Source organism: Lynx canadensis, chromosome D2 (assembly GCF_007474595.2).
Source record: "Lynx canadensis isolate LIC74 chromosome D2, mLynCan4.pri.v2, whole genome shotgun sequence".
Lineage (NCBI taxonomy): Eukaryota > Metazoa > Chordata > Mammalia > Carnivora > Felidae > Lynx > Lynx canadensis.
The window spans coordinates 26517746-26538806 of record NC_044313.2 but is presented as its reverse complement, the minus strand read 5'-3'; the positions used below and the strand labels follow the sequence as shown (position 1 = coordinate 26538806).

The 21061-nt window shown below is 43.9% G+C and overlaps 1 protein-coding gene and 1 non-coding gene across 4 annotated transcripts in view; one reads left to right on the top strand and one right to left on the bottom strand.

Moving 5' to 3' along the window:
- WBP1L (WW domain binding protein 1 like) overlaps positions 1-21061 on the top strand; it is a 60599-nt gene continuing 39538 nt past the window's right edge. Inside the window, exons 1-2 of one of the 3 annotated variants that reach the window (XM_030335555.1) lie at positions 1-132; positions 13183-13235. In XM_030335555.1, the coding sequence (XP_030191415.1) occupies positions 13206-13235 (30 nt within the window). In that variant the 5' untranslated portion in view covers positions 1-132; positions 13183-13205. Of the gene's footprint in view, positions 133-13182; positions 13236-15038; positions 16061-21061 lie in introns of those variants that run through there. The other 2 variants (XM_030335553.1, XM_030335552.1) reach the window with 2 other exon arrangements.
- On the bottom strand, positions 16567-16647 carry LOC115527852. The gene has a single exon (XR_003973079.1). It is a non-coding gene; the product is annotated as a small nucleolar RNA SNORD20 (small nucleolar RNA).

Below are 21061 nucleotides of genomic sequence, written 5' to 3'. Positions count from 1 at the left end.
GAGGTGGCGGCGCCGTGGCGGAGGAGCAGGAGCAGGAGGGGGATGGAGAGGAGAAGGCTCCTGGGTGGCATGGCGCTCCTGCTCCTCCAGGCGCTGCCCAGCCCCCTGTCAGCCAGGGCTGAACCCCCGCAGGTAAGGGGGAGGGGGCGTCCGGGCCAGCCTGGGGGCCTGGGGGTCGTCGAGGCCTGGCTGGAGGGGGCTGAAGACGGCGTCGCTGCCTGGCTGGAGGGGGCTGAAAGAGTGTCGTCGTCAAGAGTTGAGGGGTCCCGAGAGTGGCTCCCGTGCCTGGAGTGGACAGGCTCTAAGGGGGCGTCGGTGTTTAGCTGAGGGACACCTGTTTTGGTGTCAGGGAAGTGGCACAGGCATGGTGCCCAGTGAGTGAGGGACCTTTGCGAGAGCTGTTAGGTCAGATGGGCTGGGATGACCGTGACTGGGTAGTGGGGCCCGGCTGAGGCGTGGGGGGCGCATTCGTGCCCCCGCATGGAGCCGGTCTTCAAGCAGTAATGCAGTGTGTACGTGTGTGCGGGTAGGGGTAAGTGGGTTATTGAGCTGACCTGTGAGGGAAGAGGGGCTGAGAGGATATTTATTTCATACTGGACAGGGAAAAGTTCTGAGCGTATCTTGGCTCCATTTTTAATGTGTTGGAGGCAAAGGGTTGGAGGCCAGGCTCTTGGAAGGCCTGTGGGATGGAGTAGATCAGGACCCTTCAGGAGGAGGGCACACTTGAGCTGTAACAAGCTCTTGCTGTTAGGCTGGCTGGCTTGGGAGAGCCAGCCACTGATGCTGATCTAGGCCAGTTCGGGGCTTTTGAGCAAAGGGTGGTGCTGATGCCAACATGGGCAGCAAATGGAGCACCCCAGCTTTTCTTGCTGGGTGGCTTGCTTTTTATCCAGGCAGAGAAGCTTGCTTGTGCCGATTCCAGCTCCGGCTGGCATTTCGAAACCCTAATGGGAGTGTTACTCTTGGTGCCAAGTTGGGTGGGGTGCAGTAGGGGGAATCACCCCTCCTTCCTTTGCATTTGGCAAGGCTTTACCATTCTATTTTCTTCACTTTCTGTTCTCTTCCCTGTCTTTTTCAGAAGAGAATAGACACGCGCTCACTTTCACACATGGCATGATGGCAGAGTCTATCCAGCTTAGCACTTGAACTTTGCGTTGTGATCAAGAGTAGAAGCCGAGTGCCAGCAAAAATACTATCTTTGCCCTAGGAGTTTATGGGCTTCCTTTTTACATATACATCTTGTTTTGCCCATTAGTATCCCTTATTTTATTTTTTTATTAGTTTTTTAAGTTTGTTTATTGAGAGAGAGAGAGAGAGCAAGCGAGCGAGTGAGCATGAGTGGGGGTAGGTGCAGAGAGAGAGGGGAAGAGAGAATTCCAATCACACAGCTCAGAGCCCGACGTGGAGCTCAAACTCAGGAACCACTAGATCATGACCTGAGCTGAAATCAAAAGTCGGACTTAACAGACTGAACTACCCAGGCACCCCAGTATCCTTTATTTAAAAAATTAATTAGTTTTTAAAATGAGGTGAAATTCACCTAACATAAACCATTTAAAACCATTTTACCATTTTAAAGTGAACAATTCAGTGGTGTTTAGTACATTCACAATGTTGTGCAACCACTACATCTAGTTCCAAAACATTTTCATCACTTGAAAAGAAAACCATCTACCCATTAAGCAGTTCCTCCCTGATTTCCCTTTCTCCCAGCTCCTGGCAACCACCAATCAGTTTCCTGTCTCCATGGATTTACCCATTCGGGATATTGCAGAGAAACAATTTGTGATATTTTGTGTCTGCTTTCCTTTAACATCATGTTTGTGAGGTTCATCATGTCACATGATTACATGTTACACATGGGTTACGTGTTATACATCGTAACATGTACCAGTACCTCAATCCTTTTTGTGGCTGAATGATACTCCATTGTATGGCTATACTATACCACAATTTGTTATTCATTTATCTGTTCAAGTGTCTTCTTTCCCGTCCTCCCCCCCCCCCCCAACCTATTTATGTACATTTGAAATAACATGTGAAAGGAATAGAGCTCCTTTTCTTGCCCAGTATATTCCCTTTTCTAGGGCTGGGACCTTTCCATTTTAGGGTTTGTTGCAGTTCTTCCTTGTCCTAGTTAAAATCATAAACTGGCAGGAGAGATATTTTCTTTGTTTACTGGAAAAGTTAGAACCCTCAGGACTGGTGAAGTTAATAAGTATACAAGTTGACACAACAAAATATACAAGAAACTGTTGCTTTGCCTTTGCGTCTATTTCTGTAAGTAAAGAAAGGTCATTCTCAATATCCAGTAAATAACATTGCTGGTGGAGGGTTGATTTAAGAACATTGCAGCCTTAGATGGGTGCCCTAGGCCTGTGGATGCTTCACCCGGCTGGAAGAGCAGTGGTGGGCCTCCTGAGTTGATGGTGGGAACCGGATCCACTTCCTTGGCAGAGGATGGAAAGTGGAGGTTCCCACCAGGTCATGGAAGCCTGGGAGCTGGCGAGAAGATGTGGGAGGGGAACTTCAGTATCATGCCAGTTTATCGATCACAGGCCATTTTCTTGCCATTTCTCTGCCACTTCCAATACTTATTTTGGGGACAGGGTGGCTTTTGTACTTTGTTCCATTTGGGTGGATCTCGTGCTGACCAGCAGCTATTATGTGGTTACAGTTCCTGCAGAGAAGAGAAAGTGTTTTGTAATGAGTGGGCTCCCTCTTCCTGACCCTCCCCCCACCCAATACTCCCATCCCTACCTCATACCCTTGTCTCTTTCTGTCCATGAATGCTAGATATCTATAGTGAGATTTGTGTTTTGAATTTTAACCTTTGGAATGGAAGTTACCATATAATTATTAACTCTGAATCCAGCACTGTTTAGTCAATTTGTTTTTTGTTTTGAGGTTTTTGTTGATTTTTGGCTTGGAGAAATCAGTAAAAAAAAAAAAAAAAAAAATCCGAGACCATTTTGGCATAACATACTTCAGGTACTCACTGTCCTTATTTCAACAAGTGGCTTCCAGCTAACTCTGAGTCAAGGAGGACTCAGCTGTACTCATTTCGTATTGAACATGGTGTGGGTATCTTATTACATTATTTTTCCCTTGAAATGCCACTATCAAATACAATCTTTTTTTTTTTTTTTTTACATATGTATCTAATATCAGAAATATATGGCATTAAGGCAGCTTACTTTCCCTGTTACCAGCTCTCCACTGGAATTGTCATTTCTTGTCATCCTGGCCCAGGAAAGTTAACAGCCTAGCTTACTTCTGAGATTGGGAACTTGGACTTGACTCTCCTATAGGTTACTGTGACTCAGATGTCACTCCTTAAATCCATAAAGAGTTAAAAAAAAAGCCGTGGAGTTGCCAGACTGAGACCTTGGCATTTGTCTCTTCTAGTTAAATAATGGTTGAGATACATAGAGTTCATTTCTTTCTATTGTTGGTTAGATTCAACTAGAACAGTCTGACTATTACTTAAAGTTTGGGGTGCCTGGGTGGCTCAGTCTGTTGAGCGTCCGACTTTGGCTCAGGTGGTGATCTTGTGGTTTGTGGGTTCGAGCCCTGCGTCGGGCTCTGTGCTGACAGCTCAGATCCTGGAGCCTGCTTCGGATTCTGTGTCTCCCTCTCTCTCTGCCACCGCCTGCCCCCCCCCCTCCCCCCGACTCTGTCTCTCTCTCCTTCAAAAATAAACATTAAACATTTTTTTAAATAAAGTTTTAGTAGAAATGTCTTTTTCCGTAAAGCCCCCCAGCTAAGGGTCTGGGCACAAATCTCCAGAGACACAGCCCTTACCTTTCCTCTGCCATTTTTAAAACTTTGAGTTGGGGGTCCTAATTCCTGATTTTTTTTTTCTTACCTCACCTCTCCCCTGCCTCACCAACTTGGCCCCAGTTTTCAGTTCAGAAGGCTTAGTTCACTTTCTTTCTTAAAAACAGCATTTCAGTGTGATTACCATCATTTCTTCTTAGAGAATAGTGGGAGATGGAACGTCCAGACCCTAATTCCCTGTCCCTCATTTTCTTAGTCTGTTTTATATACCAAAGTGAGCATTTGTCTCAAATCAACACCTTGAGTTTCTGTAATTCTACTTTCAGTAGAATTCAGCAACCATTTATTGAAATGTCTGCTCTGGGGCTGGGAGCCCTCAGATGAGTAACTGAATACCAGTCCTCAAGGAGCTGGTAATCTTTTGGGAAAGACAGGTAACACACACAATGATTTGTAACCCGGAGGCATCAGTGCCCTAAAGGATGTGCACACAAAGGACAGTGGGAACAGTTGCTTCTGCTCCTGACAGGGGACGGTGGGATTTAGGAAAATCTTCACAGAAGAGGCATTTGGACCAGGCCATAAAGGTTGATAAAGATACTTAGGATCTGCATGGACCAGGAAGGGGGAAAAGCCTATTCCGGCATGGAAAAGTGACAATGGAGAATGCGTCTGGAGGTGGCACATAGTCTGTGGTAGAAGCTTCCTTTATGTGGGTGTAGAGGAGGGTGACACTTGAAAGGTAGACTGTGGTCATGTGGTAAGGAGGCCTTTTATCCATTCATCCAAGCAGTGTGGTCTAGAGAACTTTCTGTGATGGTAGAAATGATCTATATCTGTGCTGTCCATTTTGGTAGCCACTTAGCCACATGTGACTATTGGGTACTTGGAATGTGGCTAGGATAAATGAGCAACTGGATTTTTAATGACATTTAGTCTCTTATAACAACTGTATTGAGACATAATTAATATGCCACTAGATTTGCCCTTTTAAAGGCTTTTTAGGAAGTCATAGAATCGTGTGACCATGTACTATCTAATTTAGAACATTTTCATTACTCCAAAAAGAAGCCCCATAAGCCATTAGCAGTCCCTCCCCATTCCATCCCTACCTCCCACAGTCCCTGGCAACCACTAATGTATTTTCTGTCTCTATGGACTTGCCTATTCTGGACATTCCTTATAAATGGAATCATACACTATGTGGTCCATACACTGTTGGCTTCTTTCACTTAGCATCGGGTTTTCAAGACTTGCCTGTGTTAATATATCAGTATATCATTGCATGTATCAGTATTTCTTTCCTTTTTATAGCCAATTAATATTTAGCTATATGAATGGGCCACATTTAATTTATCCATTCGTCAACTGATGGACATTTGGGCTGTTTCCACTTGTGGACTGCTTTGAATAATGTTGCTGTGAACATGCATGTGCAAGTTTTTGTGTGTGTGTAGACCTAAGTTTTCATTTCTCTTGGGTTTATACCTAACAGTGAAATTGCTGGGTCATATAGTAACTATATGTGTAACCTGTTGAAGAACTGCCAGCCTGTTTTCCAAGACTGGTATGATATTTAATTTTAAGTAATTTAAACTAAATAGCTACATGTGGCTACTGACTGCTTAATAGTCCAGAAAGAACAGCTTTCCAGTGTGGGAGTGGTGAGGTATAGTCCAACACAGTGGTGAGATCATAGGCTCTGGGGGCAGACCACCTGAGATCCAAACCTGACTCTTACACTTATATCCTTGAGCTAGTTCTTTAACTTCTCTGTGCCTCAGTGTCTTCACCTATAAAGTGGGACCAGTAATAGTACATACCTTATAGATTTGCTGTGAGGTGGACATAATGTATCAATATCAAGAATAATTATCACTACTATTATCATTTGTGGTCCCCAGGGTGCATTTGGTTGTTGGTAAGTTAGTATCAGCTCTCAAATTAAGTTCAGAAGCTGAGATTTGGGGAGTTTGAAAGTGACTTCCTTGATTCTGTTCCATATCTGAGTTTGGTTTTGTCCCTATAGGAAATGTTCATGGTGAACCTGTATGTTTAGGGTAGTAGTTCTCAATTGGGGATAATTCTGCCCCTTCCTGAGGACATTTGTCAGTGTCTGGAAACGTGTTTGGTTGTCAAAGCTTGGGAGTGCTGCTGGCAGCTAGTGGGTGAAGGCCAGGGATACTGCTTAACCTCCTGTAACAAAGAATAGCCCCCCCCCCCCCCCGCCCCTGCAACAGAATTGTCTGGTCCAAAATGTCAGTAGTGCCAAGGTGGCCAGGCGCCGGTTTTGTGGTACCTGCTATCCCCATATCAGCTCGTGCTCATTATCACAGGGTTTGAGGTCAGCCTTCCTATGAAAGAGAACACAGCTTTGTAAAGTGTATGAAATAACCTTGACAACAAATTTTAGGTGGGACAGTTGACAACTTTAATATCCTGAATCTTGATACTCTCAGATTTGTTAGCATGTTGCCAGTCGGCCCTGCTTTGTCAGAGAAGATCAAACATTTGGAGAAAAAAGATTTTTTTTTAGTTTGTGGTTCAGTAAGTGGGTGAGCCTCCCTTATTCACCCAGTCTTAAACTTTCTTTCCTCTTGCTTTGGTTTACCCTTGTGGTTTCATTTTAAGAACGTGTTTGTTTTCACCCCAGTGATAGCCTGATGGCCAGTTCCTTTCTATTTTCAGCGTCCTCCATGGTTCCATAACCAATCTGGACGGAGTCATGTTCTTAGAACTTTTTCCTTTTCCCATTCCATGTATTGGTTTTACTCTCATTTCTGGCCCCATGAACACTGGTTTGTTGTCACACACTCAGCCTGCAGAAACCATTAGGTATTCTCAGGGTTGCCACATGCTGACAGTCCTGGACCTGAGGGTGACTGTGTGGCCTCAGGAGAAGCCTTCTCTTTCAAGCCCCCAGGATGCAGTTCGTCTGTGGGTTTGGGGCACTAGTTGGCAACACTGTATGCATACCGTGGGTATCTCAGATAGCTTTGGATTAACAATTCCAAATGCCGTTTGAATGCCTGGCCGTCCATTCTCCTAAGAGCATCTCTAGCTTCCCTGCCTTAAGTTGTTGGAGCTTGAGAGACCATCAGGATCCAGATGCAGTGGTGTGGGTTCATTCTTTGCCCTATAACTCCAGTTGTGGGCACCAATCCCACTATAACTGCACAGACACTAAGATTCCACTGAGTGACAGGGAGCAGTGACAGTGGGTCTTTGTGACCTGTCTGCTTGGTGGCATACAACAGACAGGTTGAGGTCTGACTTATGGGCACCTCCCTTTTGGACCATCCTTTGTATTTCCACCAGGTGGAGCAAAGTCTGGCCAAAAAACTGCATGCAATGTGGAAACCACAAACAAAGAAATATCAATAAATCCAGAACATTGCAACCTGGGAGGGAGGAAAGGGGAAACAAATTTCATCCTATTGAATTCTGTGGCTTGTTGATACAAATTTGGACTTTCCCAGTGTGGGAATTAAAGTAGGTCATGGTCTCAGACTTGTAGATCGCCAATCTTGCATGGACTGGGTTTTTGGGATACTCTCGCTTACTCAGCTACATTCCCATAGCTTAGATTTATTTACTTTTGGTTTTTTTCTTTCCATACTTTGTTTTGTGGGAAAATAGATGAGCTATGTATCGTCTGTTCCTGGTGCTATCATCGCCCTCAGAGTGCCTTGGCTAACTTTTGATTCATGATCTTAGGTGTTTTAAAGAATTTAATTTAAACTTGTTTTGGAAGAGGTAGAAGTGAATATAAGACGTTGCAAGGATACTTGTGGCTTGGAAGGGTGGATCCTAGAGTAAAGCTATAAAAACATGTCTGTTTTGATTTTTAAATATCAAGCAAGACAGATCTTATGTTGTAACACTGTGTTATTACACATTCTTGTAGATCAGATGCATGTGTTCATGGAGAAAGTATTCATGTTTTTCAAAATCCTACAGGCTGCTTTTTTGTTCACCATTTCCAAAATTATCTTCCTCATCTAAAATTCTACCTGGCCATTCACTCCAGTTATATTAAAATCCAACCAAACACAGAAACAACAGAAAAGCCACACTTAGTTTATTGATCAGATCTAAATTATTTTTCCCTCTTAGTGATTTATTTGGGAGAGAAGGTTAATATTTGGCTTTCTACACTGAGATGGTGGGAGCATTGTAGCTCTTTGGGATTTGACTATAGAATTGAACAGTGTGAGAAATTCTTCCTGTGTACTTCTTTCTTTTTATTTGGGTCCTTTGTCTTTAAATATGCAAATCTCCTTGCTGTGTTTGCAGGGATTTGGGGGAAAGCAGAAAACCTGTACCAGTCTGATTTGGCATAAGGACCACTATGGCTTTCTTTCCATTTTCCTTCCTTAGACCTGATTGCTGCTTTTCTTTGAGCTTTAAGGTGCCTTTTACGTTTTCACATCAGTTTTTTTTTTTTTCAACGTTTTTTTATTTATTTTTGGGACAGAGAGAGACAGAGCATGAACAGGGGAGGGGCAGAGAGAGAGGGAGACACAGAATCGGAAACAGTCTCCAGGCTCCGAGCCATCAGCCCACAGCCTGACGCGGGGCTCGAACTCACGGACCGCGAGATCGTGACCTGGCTGAAGTCGGACGCTTAACCGACTGCGCCACCCAGGCGCCCCCACATCAGTTTTTAATTACACAAAAATAACACATACTCTAACAATGGTATACTTACAGACAAAAATGCTTAGAGTAAAAAGTGAAAGTTTATGGTTTGGTGTGTGTTTTGGGTGGGTTTTATGCTTATGTTGAATGTTTATAGATATAGTAATAGTTCATATATATATGTAAATAACTTCTATATATAAACATAAAATTATTAATGGATGGTGTTCCTTATTTTTTCATTTGTTTTTATTTTTTTGTTTTTTATATATGTATTCTAATGTTTATTTTTGAGAGAGAGAGAGCACAGCGCATGCATGCGTGTGTGCATGTGAGAGTGGGGGAGGGACAGAGAGAGGGGGGCATAGAGGATCCAAAGCTGTCTCAGTGCTGACAGCAAAGAGCCCAATGTGGGGCTCAAACCCATGAACTCTTGAGATCATGATCTGAGCCGAAGTCGGATGCTTAACCGACTAAGCCACCCAGGCGCTCCTTCATTTGTTTTTAAAACAAAAATGGCATACTTTATATGTGGTACTTTACAACATGCATTTTTTTTCATCCTTCATGGACTTCTTTCTATATTGCATATATACCTCTGACTTTTAAAAAATTACCTATATGTTAATTGCTTTAGACCATGATTTAGTTAATTACTCCTTCATAGATGAACATACATTGTATCCGTTTTTATGATTTCACACAGTGTTATAGTGAACATCGTTATATATATATTTCTTCCTGCAGTTGTGCTAGATTTCTAGAAGTGGAATTGAGGATTGTGGGGTTGTAGGGTATGTACATTTGAAATTTTGGGTCGATAGTGCCACATTGCTCTCCAGGGTGGTTGTATGAGTTTATAGCCCCATCAGTAAGGTATTCAAGGGCTCATTTCCCCACACGTGTGTAAGCAGCATTTCTTCATCTGTGCCCTCTGTATATTCTAGAAGATGTGCCTTCTGACAACACAGGCACGTGGGGTACATTTCAGTTTTCTTTCTTGAAAGCCTTATATAGGTCTCTGATTTGCTAAGCTTCCAGTCTCCTCCCTGTGTGCTGTGGAACAGAATTCACTCTAGAGCAGTGTACGTGGAGCTGGAGAAGCATAGCTATGCCTGCTCAGGTGCTGAAGGAAGTGGTTTATAGTCCCCTGGAAGATGTCAGGCAGGTGGCTTGGAACCGTTTGCCAGTTGCTGTGTGGCACACAAGTCTAACCAACCACCCTTTCGTGGTGGTCATCCTAGGAGAAGGGATACTTGGAAGTATCTTCACTGAGAGTGCAGACTCTGGAGCCACACTGCCTCCATATACCCTTAGGCTAGTTAATTGACTCAGTTTCCTCATCTGTAAAATGGGATAATAACACCTAGCTTATAGGGTTACCATGCGGGTTAATTGAGTTATTGTACTTATAAATTGGGTTAGTACTTATAGAGCACTTAGAACGGTGCCTGCTACATAGTAATTGGTAAATATTAGCCTATATAATAATAATAATAATATTTAATTATTAGTATTACATATAATATATAATTTAATTTTTATTATTTAATAACTTAATTATTTAATTATTTAATTATTTAATTATTATTTTTATTTTTATTTTTAAAGCTTTGGGAGGCGTTAAGGCTTCTTATCCCCTGACTGACCCAAGATCTGTTTCCAGTGGAGGAATTTAAGAGTATATTTTAGTAAGCCCCTAGTCCAAAAGGCATGTGACTTCCATATCACCAGTCTTGGCAGTCTGATGAGAGGTGTTTTTCCACCAATTGTTTTCTTTTTTTTTTTAATTTTTTTTTTTTTTAACGTTTATTTAGTTTTGAGACAGAGAGAGACAGAGCATGAACGGGGGAGGGTCAGAGAGAGGGAGACACAGAATCTGAAACAGGCTCCAGGCTCTGAGCTGTCAGCACAGAGCCCGACGCAGAGCTCGAACTCACGAACTGTGAGATCGTGACCTGAGCCGAAGTCGGACGCTTAACCGACTGAGCCACCCAGGCGCCCCCACCAATTGTTTTCTAATGATAAGTAGGAAGTTGTTTATTCTTAGAGCAGGTAAGTTGGAATATACACTATTATCCTGTTTTGTACATCACTGTGCCCTCCTGAATGAGGAAGCGTGGGGTCACCACCAGCAAAGAAGTGTGCCTTGCCTTGGGTGTGGGAGTTGCAGTTGGACACCCGCTCTGACCGCGGTGCTAGACCACATGCAGGTCTGTATGCTCTCTGCACACAGCGTCCTGTCCTGAGGTGTACTGTACTTCCTGTTCTGAGGTGAGGATGGTTTCTGAGGCTTTAAAAAAAAATAATAACAGCTTTATTGAGCTACAATTCACCTACTGTACAGTTCACCCTCTTAGAGTGTATAATGCAGTGTTTTTTAGCATGTTCACAAGATTGGGCCGCTGTCACCACTATCTATTTCCGAACGTTTTCGGGGAGCCTGGGTGGCTCAGTCGGGTGAGTGTCAGACTCTTGATTTTGGCTCAGGTCATGATCCCAGAGTCATGGAATTGAGCCCTGTGTTGGGCCCATGCTAAGCATGGAGCCTGCTTAGGAATCTCTCTCTCTCCTTCTGCCCCTTCTCTGCTTGTGTGCATGTGTGCACTCTCCCCCCCCCCCCACCCAAAACAAAACAAAACAAAACAAAAAAAACCCCAAAAACAACCCAACAGAACATTTTCATCATCCCAAAAAGAAACCCTATATCAGTTAGTTCCCTTCCAAAGACCCCCCCGAACCCCAATCTACCACCCACTAATCTACTTTCTACCCCTGTGGATTGTCCCACTTTGGACATTTCTTGCAAATAGAATCTTAACACCAGGTAGTGTTTTGTGAATGGCTTCTTTCACTTAGCATAATGTTTTCAGGGTTCATCCATGTTGTAGCATGGGTTAGTACTTTCTTCCTTACCATTAATATTCTATCGTATGGGTACAACACATTTTATTCATCCATTGGTCAACTCATAGACATTTGGGCTTTTTCCACTTTTGGGCTTTTATGAATAATGCTATGAACATTGGTCTACAAATTTTTGTGTTGACATATGTTTTCACTTTTCTTAGGATATACCTAGGAGTAGAATTGCTGGTCATGTGAGAACTCTGTGTCAGTTTTTTTCAAGAACTGCCAGACTGTTTTCCAAAGTGGCTGTACCATGTTACATTCCCCACTAGCAATTATGAGGGTTCCAGTTTTTCTCCATTGTCTCCAACGCTTGTTATTGTCTGCCTTTTCTCATCATAACCATCCTAATGGGTGTGAAGCAGTATCTCATTTTGGTTTTGATTTGCATTTCCCTAATGACTAGTGATGTGGAACATCTTTTCATGTTCTTATTGACCATTTGTGCATTTTCTTTGGAGAAATGTCTGTTTAATTCTTTGCCCATTTTAGAGTCCCTTTTCAGACTAAAGGGAAACAAGTCTTCTTACGGAATCCCAGTGAGTGACTGTTGAGGGGATTTTCCTTTAAATTAGACTTTCCTGGGGCTCTGGCATTCTACCATGCTATCACCTATTCTCATGACCCTGGACCAGTTGCTTAACTTCTCTGAGTTGGCTGCTTCCTCCTATCAGCATTGCCCAGAGAAGGCTTTGAGGCAGCCATTTGTGTGATAAGGGGCCCATGTGGCCAAAGAAGTCTGCCTTCTGTCTTGGAGAGTCACAATGAGTGTGCTTTTACAGTTAAGCCTCTGAGGAGTCTCACAGTTAAGAATCTATATGAGTCCCTTATCAGATAAATGATTAGCAAATATTTTTCCCATTCAGTAGTTTTTGTTTTGTTTTGTTTTTCACTTTCTTGATGGTGCCCTTTGAAGCACAATTGTTTTTCATTTGGGGGAAGTCCAGTTTATCTATTTTTTTTCTTTCATCACTTGACCTTTTGGTATTCCTTAGTTCTTTCAATTGCTCTGTAAAGCTTAATATTACTTTGGGTCAAGAGCAGACACTGTTTAGAATAGAATCCATTAGATACCTTTTTTATGGAAAGTTTTGAGCATGTACGAAAATAAAGAGAATGGTGTAATGAACCCCCGTGTTCCCATCACCCAACTTCAGCCATTTCTTGTCGTGGCCTGTCTTGTTTTGTCTATATCTATTTTCACTTCCATTCATGCCCAGTGAAGTTATTTTGAAGAAGACTGCCGACTTCATATCATTTTGGCCATGAAGAGTTCCATTTGATTCTCTAAAAGATAAAAGAATTTTGTTGCTCAACATAACCACCATACCATTTTACACCCTAAAAAATTGACAATAATTGCTTAGTGTTATAGGATGGACTCTTGCACGTGAGAATTTAAATTAGATCTGGAGGTAAAAATGCCACTTAGAAAATTCAGCTAATATATGACAGTTCTTCGGTTTTCGTAAGTAACCAGTCCTCACAAAGCATTCCACTGCTTTAAAAAAAGTTGTTCCCCAAGAACACCCTTCAGTCCTGTGGGTGTCAGAGGTGTTCTTCCAGCTACAGCTTTCACTTGACCAGGTCTTGTGGTGGAGTTACGGTCATGGCAAACCCTTTTTCCCCCCCTTCAAAACTTCTTTGTCATCTTGTCACGGTGGATATCCGTTTCTAACCTCTCCCCAGTGTATAAAGTGAAAGATTAACTTAGGACTTTTGCCCTCAATTTCTGGTGTAGGGAGAATTGGGGGAAAATCCTACTCTTATCTGAGATTGCACAAATGTTCAGAGAAACTTGGGAAAATGAGGAGACCTGTCAGCTCATTTTCTCCTCTTTCACCTCTCCAGGGGCCTAAGCCGCATGTCCCCGCATGGCCTGGCTGACTATGCCTGCCCTCAAGGTACAGTACTGGGGGGTTCATAGCAGATGAGCAAAGCTGCTGAGGGAGAAATGGAACATAGGATTTGGAGGCTGACAGATACCATAGTGATAATGATGCTATGAACAGATGCTCAGTAAGAAAGAAAGGCTGTGCTGTTTGAAATGTAGGAGATTTCAGGTTGAACAGTCTTCTTAACTGTGAGACTCCTCACAGGCTTAACTGTAAAGCCCATGCATCGTGAGTCTCCAAGAGAGATGGCAGGCTTCTTTGACCACATGGGCCCCTTATCGCAGAAATGGCTGCCTTGGAACCGTCTCTGGACAGTGCTGATCAAGGTAAGCAGCCATCTCAGAGAAGTTAAGCAGTTGATCTAGGGTCAGGAGAATAGGTGGTAGCACAGGAGAATGCCAGAGCCCCAACAGAGTCTAGTTTAAAGGAAAATCTCCCCTTGGGTAGTGTTACTCACTGAGGTTCCATGGGAAGACCTCTGTCCCTTCAGTCAGAAACCCTAAGACCGGGGGCGCCTGGGTGGCTCAGTCAGTTAGGTGTCTGACTCAATCTCCGCTCAGGTCGTGATCTCAGGGTTGTGAGTTCAAGTCCACATTGGGCTCCGCACTGGGTGTGGAGCTTGCTTTTAAAAAAAAAAGAGAGGGGCGCCTGGGTGGCTCAGTCGGTTAAGTACCGGACTTCAGTTCAGGTCATGATCTCACAGTTCGTGGGTTTGAGTCCCATCTTGGGCTCTGTGCTGACAGCTCATTGCCTGGAGCCTGCTTTCGATTCTATGTCTCCCTCTCTCTCTGCTCCTCCCCTGATTGCACTCTGTCTCTCTGTCTCTCAAAAACAAGTAAATGGTCAGTGCACATTTTCAGACATTCCCTGTATTGTCTGGCAAGTGGGGATAGTAAAAACTGTCTAGCTCAATTTAAAAAAAAAATTTTTTTTTAATGTTTATTTTTGAGACAGAGGGAGACAGAGCATGAACGAGGGAGGGTCAGAGAGAGAGGGAGACACAGAATCTGAAGCAGGATCCAGGCTCTGAGCTGTCAGCACAGAGCCCGACGCGGGGCTCGAACTCACGGACTGTGAGATCGTGACCTGAGCCGAAGTCGGCCACTTAACCGACTGAGCCACCCAGGCGCCCCTGTCTAGCCCTATTAACAACTGATGTAAGGAACAACTAAAATGGATGTGAAAGTAGTTTATAAACCTTGAATTCTACAAGGATGATGATTTATTGTGTCTTTCAGCGCTTAGCGCCACCTTTTCTTCAGTATTGAGAACACCTTGTCCGGAATGTGCATCTTGAATAAAGTGAAAGACTTTGGAACAATGGATATAAGTACAAAGATACGGGTGCCTGCTGATTTTTTTCAGGAAGGGCCTGTGGCTTGCACTGACTTTCCTTCTTGCCATGATGGGGGATGCTTTCTCAAAGGCACTTGTAGCTTTTCTCTTCCTAAGCTTTAGGCCTATATTGTAGCATATCTCTGCCTACTTCTGCTTTGCTCTAGTGCTCCATGGTTTGGACGCTTGGGTCAAGGTGGTTTTGAAGTAGAGTCACTTACTGTTGTCATCCATGTTGCCTTACTCTTTGTGGCCTGGGAGTACCGGGTTCAGGTGTGGCCTGTGGTCAGGCATTATATGACGAAAGGACCAGAGGATTTATCTGCTGTGATACCCTCTCCAGTTTCACCACCCTTAGTCATCATTTTACTTGGGGCGTGGATATGTATGTTCCAGAAGCTTTTCCACCCCCCTGCAACTTATGGGAGGGATAAATTGTCTCAATGTTTTCTTCTGGTGCTTTTGACCATGAACTCTTAGACCTGGAGTAGATTGGTTATCAAATAGCCTAAGGAGAGAGGAGGTGATATGTAATTTACGTAAGATCCAGGAAATGAAAGAAGACATGTTGCCAGGAGCTGTGTTTCCAGCTAGACCTTAAGTTTCACAATCCTTTATGCAAAAAAAGGGCATCTTTTAGGTGTTGCTTAATGGAATTATCCGGTGAACCGGTGACAGAACCAGTGACAGAACCAGAAGCTGCTTCAGCCCAGTCCCCCTAATCGAAAAACTAATGGGGTTAGATCACGCCCCAGTTCTATCTTGAGTAAGGGAATTTTGCTTTTGAGATGGCTTAAATGCTTTGGATTCCTCAGCAGAGAAATTATAGATGTACAGATAATGAGACAAAGGGTTTCCCAATCCCTGTGTCCAACCTCATGAGTTTGCAGTCACATCCACATGCTCTCCCGATCTCTTAGCTGTTTATTGGGTTTCCGTGACCAGGAAAATGTCACCCACGCTACTGTCTGGGGATTCAGCTGTATTAGCTTCATTGTTACAATCTTCTCTTTAGTCATATGTCTATTTATCCATGTTCCAGTCTTTTTTGAGGGCCTACTTAGTGCAAGGCATCGCTTGGTATTCTGAGGGACACAGAAGTGAAAGACCTCTTGCCTTTAAGTTGCTTCTACTTTAGAGGAGGAGTTAGGCCTGAGAATAAATCATTTTGCTGAGCTTATGAGCACATAAAAGAGTGGGCGGATTTTCCACAACCAAGATGGTCTCTGTTTGGACAGTGCGAATAATCACTCTTACGACCTTGCATCTAGAGGGCCCGATGAGCTACTTCTGGGACTCAGAGTTGAGGTGCCTTTAATAAAAGGACTTTGCTGTTAGCCCTTTCTATGGACCTGCCACCAATGCAGCTGTGTTCCTGCCTGAAGTGGATCCCATCTCTGTCTTGCTCAAAGTTGCAACAAAAGGGAAAGATGAAATCAGATTTAGTGGAGACCTTGAAGACTAATTTTCCTAATGGAGTTACATCTGAGTGTGATCAGGTACTGGATGTGACCCTTGTCCCTCATTTTGTTCTTATTCCAATCTTCAGTTTAGAGAGCGGTTTGGGAAGAGACATGAAACGTGTTGGGGGGGGGTGGGTGGGGAGACAGCAGCGAGCCAGAGCGTGCTGATTTGCATGTAATTCTTGGTTCCTTGCTGGTTTAGTTTGGGTTGAACTGTTTTCAGGGCAGGAAAAACGAATCTGGCATTTCGGTACAAAAACAAACAAGGCTGCTGTTGTACTTGATAAAGCTGGAGTTGCAGATCCAGTGGCAGCCCATTAACTCAGTGACAGCGGTGAGTTTCAGAGACCCCTGCACTCTCCGGAGAAGGCAGTAAATGTCCATTTAGGAAGGCAATAAATATTTGTGGAGTGATTGATTGTCAACACAGTAGGATTTGCTTGTTGAGGGGGAGGAAAGCCAGAAACCTTAGGACGCTGTTGTTAAACTGGTTTCAGCTTCTGCTACTTTCTCTCTTTCTTTTTTTTTCTCAGACAAGATAGCTGGGTCAGAACTTAACTACCTAGAGGAATTTTCTTGAGATTCCATCATCCCCTTCTGCTTCTTTTATTTCTCTCTCTCTATTTAATAGACCTTTGAAATAGGTATATTCCTGCCACCTCCTCCACCCCCAGAGGGAACAAGAGCAACTCCAAGATGTAAACAAGCAAAAAGAGAGCCTAAGATACTATGTAAACTAGAAATTCCTGTCCTTGCTATTCATGGCGCTACCGTAGTCATCAGAAAGAACAAATGTGCTGGTCAGAGGTACTCTGCGAAGACACAGCGTGTGTGGGGCCTCTACCTTCTCCCTCCAGACACTCTCTGCCCCATCTTGTGCCTTTCTCAGATGCCCCATGTGTCCTTGTTTCCATGTTTTGGGCTATACTTGGCTCTGCTTACCATGCTCCGCTTCCTACCCCTACCGTACATGTTATTTTAGTACCCGAATCTCTGTCTCTCTCTTCTTTTTTCATGTTTATGTTTGAGAGAAAAAGAGCGTGAGCTGGGGAGGGGCGGAGAGCCCCTCCAGGGCCAGACGAGTTCAGCCAAGAGTGCATCCTCCTCATCCCGCTGCGACAGCCAGGGTGGCTGGATGTGACTGTGACTTTCTGGGTCACAAATGAGGTGCAAGTGATGACTACAATATCCAAATACCGTCACCATGCATGTTCAAGCCATTTTTGAGTAACACAGTCCTGGTTGAATTGCTAGCTCCACTGCCTACGAGCTGTGTGTCCTTGAATGAGTTACCTAACTTCACTGAAGTTCCCGGTTTTCACCTGTAAGGAATGAGATAGCAACATACATTAGAGTACTCCCTCTCTGAAATGTATCATTTGATGTTTAGCAAGTGATTGCATACTATAGTTAAGAGCTGTTTGCCCAGCTGTCTTCCTGGCAAGGCTCAATAGTGGGAAAGCAGCCATAGGTTTGTTTTGTTTTGTTTTTTAATTTTTTAAGTAGTGTTTATGGCCAGTGTGGGGCTCAAACTCAAGATCCTGAGATCAAGAGTCGCATGCTCTTCCGACTGAACCAGCCAGCCACCCCTACATCCATAGACACCCTACAAGGCACCCCTACAAGCCCTGTGACTTGTAGAACTCCTTGTCCTAGTCAGAAACCAGGAAAGGTGTGTTTTCTTGTCTCAGCAGGCCTGCTACACGTCTGCCTTTGTCCAGCCCCAGGACACAGATAAGCTAATGTTCTTGGTTTCTGGCAGCTAAGCAGTCCTTAGCATTTCTATTTGGCAAAGTTCTGCAAATCTTTGTTTTGGGTTTGGAATGCTTCCCATGGCATTCCCCAAAGTAATTACTTCAGGATCCTTTTACTGATGCCCAGCCTCACATCCATGACATGCCTTGGTTGGACTTTTCTTGTGGCACTCACATTGGTTTAGGCTTGGAGCTTGTATCTGCTTCTGGGGGTTTTGTTGGTTTTGTGCTTTGTTTTGTTTTTTGTTGTTGTTGGGTTTTTGTTGTTGTTGTTGTTTTGAGTCCAAACTGGAAGGCATTTAAACGTGCCTATGCCCAACCTGAGAAAGATAAGAATGATCTCTCATCTTAGATGTTCTGTGTCTACCTAGCAGCCTCTGCTCCAAAGCTCCTGGAAGTAAAAACGGCCTTAGGTCTGGAGATTATCTCCTATCCTAGAAACCTGGCAGTTGCTGTCCTGTTCTGACAAAACCCTTTCTTCACATTCCTTGATTGTGAAATTAGAAACCCCGCACTCTCAGCCCTAGTCTCCTTCAGCCTCATCCGGCCATGACACGGTGTGGGAACAGTTCCCCAGGCTACCTGAGATCCAAGGCATGAAAGGTCTTCTGTTCCAGCTTGCTCCTTGCGTGGAGCCCATTTGTGTCCTGGGAATGGATGAGAACTTTAGGGCTTTCCCAGTCATTCACCTCCTAGAACTCTGGCTCCAAAGAGGGCCAGAATGGGTGACTGGGTCCTAAGGGCATTGTCCGTGTTCCAGAATACCACTGCCTGAACTGGTGTGTCAGTCTTCTAAAACAAGGTTCTGGGGGTGGGAGGGGGCGGCGCTTGGGTGGCTCAACTTTGGCGTCCCGACTTTGCCTCAGGTCACGATCTGGCAGTTTGTGAGTTCAAGCCTCTTCCTGACAGCTGAGTGCCTGGAGCCTGCTTCGGATTCTGTGTCTCCCTCTTTCTCTGCCCCTCCCTCTCTCACCCTCGCCTTCTCTCTCTCTCTCACTCTCTCTCTGTCTCTCAAAAAAACAAATAAACATTAAAAATTTAAAAATAAAATAAAACAAGTTTCTGGGGCACTGACCAGGATCTGCATGTCTGCTCAGTGTTCAGCTGACCCTCAGTTCTGGTGTTTGCCCCATTGGTAACTTTTGGTCTAGTATCATGACTCCTTTATTATTGTCAAGGAAAGAGCCTTTGGAGCTAGAGACTTAATTCAAATCCTTACTCTCCCATGGCCAGCTGTGTGACCTGGGGCAAGGTGTCCATATGTCTCGGCTTCTGCAACTGAACAGGGGTAATACCTACATCATAAGTTTATTGTGGTTGTTAAGTGAGATGTGGGTTAAATGGAGCTCTTAGTACAGAGTCTGGCTCATTGTCAGTACTGAAAAAATAACTCTCCCCACCTCCATCCCAGAATTTAAAGATTATAAATGTATAGGCTGCCTAGAAAAACATTGCCAAAAGATTCCTAAATCAACTGCAGTGAAAGGATGAATTCCATTAGCCGTGCGTATATCCACTGTTGTTGTATGTCTTCTTAAATAATAAATTAATCAGAATCCAAAGGGTTTCAGTATTACTATCTTTGGGGGGTTTCTAAATTGAGGAGGAGAATGTTGGTCAGTGGAAGGATGGCGGATGGCTCAGACATTGATTGCTTGGAGCCATTAACAGTTGTTAAACTGCAACATTTTGACAACATAATCCTGCTTAATTCTGGTTAGTGTGACTTCCTTTTTTTTTTTTTTTTTTTTTTTTTAAGCTGTTGAATTCAGCATTGAATTAGATTCTTCATTGTCAGGCAGATGACTAAAATTGTAGAAGGATTTGATTTACCTTTAGTCTATAATGTGTGAGCCTGGGTCACTTACATAACAAAAGAACTCCTTTTGGGGCACCGGTGTGGTTCAGTTGTTTGAGTGGTTTGAGCGTCCATTTGAGTGTCCAACTTCAGCTCAGGGCATGATCTCGCGGTTTGTGAGTTCGAGCCCCGCGTCCGGCTCTGTGCTGACAGCTCGGAGCCTGGAGCCTGCTTCGGATTCTGTGTCTCCTTTCTGTGCCCCTTCCCCGCTTGTGCGCGCATGCATGCGTGCTCTCTCTCTCTCAAAAATAAATAAATGTAAAAAAAAAAAAGAACCCCTTTTTTCCCAGACTAGTAGAAATTGCTGATGGCCATCTGGCTTCTGAAATCCAAAGGCTGACTACTTTGTCACTGAGTTGTGGTAACTTGGCAAAAAGTGAACTTGCCTTCCTGGGGATGCCCACATTTGTCAGTTCAATCTCTTTTTCTTCTCACCTCCCCCAAATCTCAGTGCTCCATGAGGATTAGTCAGCAAAGGGCAGGAGGCAAGGATTAGGAGATTAGTGAGAAAGAAGTCATGATCAGCAATCACTTTGTTGGAGTATGTGATACTGTGCTAGGTGTAATGCATTGAGTTTAATACTGCCTTATACACAGGATTTTATAATCTTACAAGAAGATAAAAGTAGACAGCTCCTGATTAGAAACACTGCTTTGGGTTACATCCATAAAAGGAAGATGATTCATTAGGGGAAAATCGGGAAGCCTATGATGCAATTTTGATAATTTAGATTGAACTTTTACAAAATTATTTTTGGATTTCTAGTAATTTTGCTGCAATTGCACTTATCCAGAGATCACTGCTGCTGAATATTATTTAGAAATGTGGAATGTTTCCATAGCCCATCAGACCAAGGGCCCTTGAGTATTTTGCTCCTGGTGGTGTCCCCAGCACCTAGAACAGTGCCTGGCACATTTGTGGGTGTTCAGTAGGCATGGAATGAATGAATAAGTACACTAACGCCATGGTACTCTTTCCAGAGAATTGAGGTGCCACACTATCTTACTAGGTTAAGTTCAGACCAGCATTACCCACGAAGGGCTGCGGATGCCCTTTCCTCCAGTTTGGCTAACAAAAGTCATAATGCTGCATGCGTTTTGTGGTGGTCAGTGGTTGCCAGGGAACTGAGGAAATGAAAGGAGGGTGTTGAAAGCTGTGCCTTGATACCCAGGCCTGCCTGTCTCTTGTTCTCCTGTCTGCTGATTTGGCCTGTGTGTGAGGGTGGGAGCCAGGCATATGTGATAGCCTCTGTGGCTGTGTCTTGACAATACACGTTTGCTGAAGAATGCCTTCCTAGTCCCGAAACACCTGCAGCAGCAGAAGCCGCTTCTCTCCACACATCACTCCTCTTCTCTTGTCTGTAGCAATGAGGCTGCGATTCAGTCTTTTTCCTGAGCCTCCAGGAAATGGCTCAGCTTGCCTGG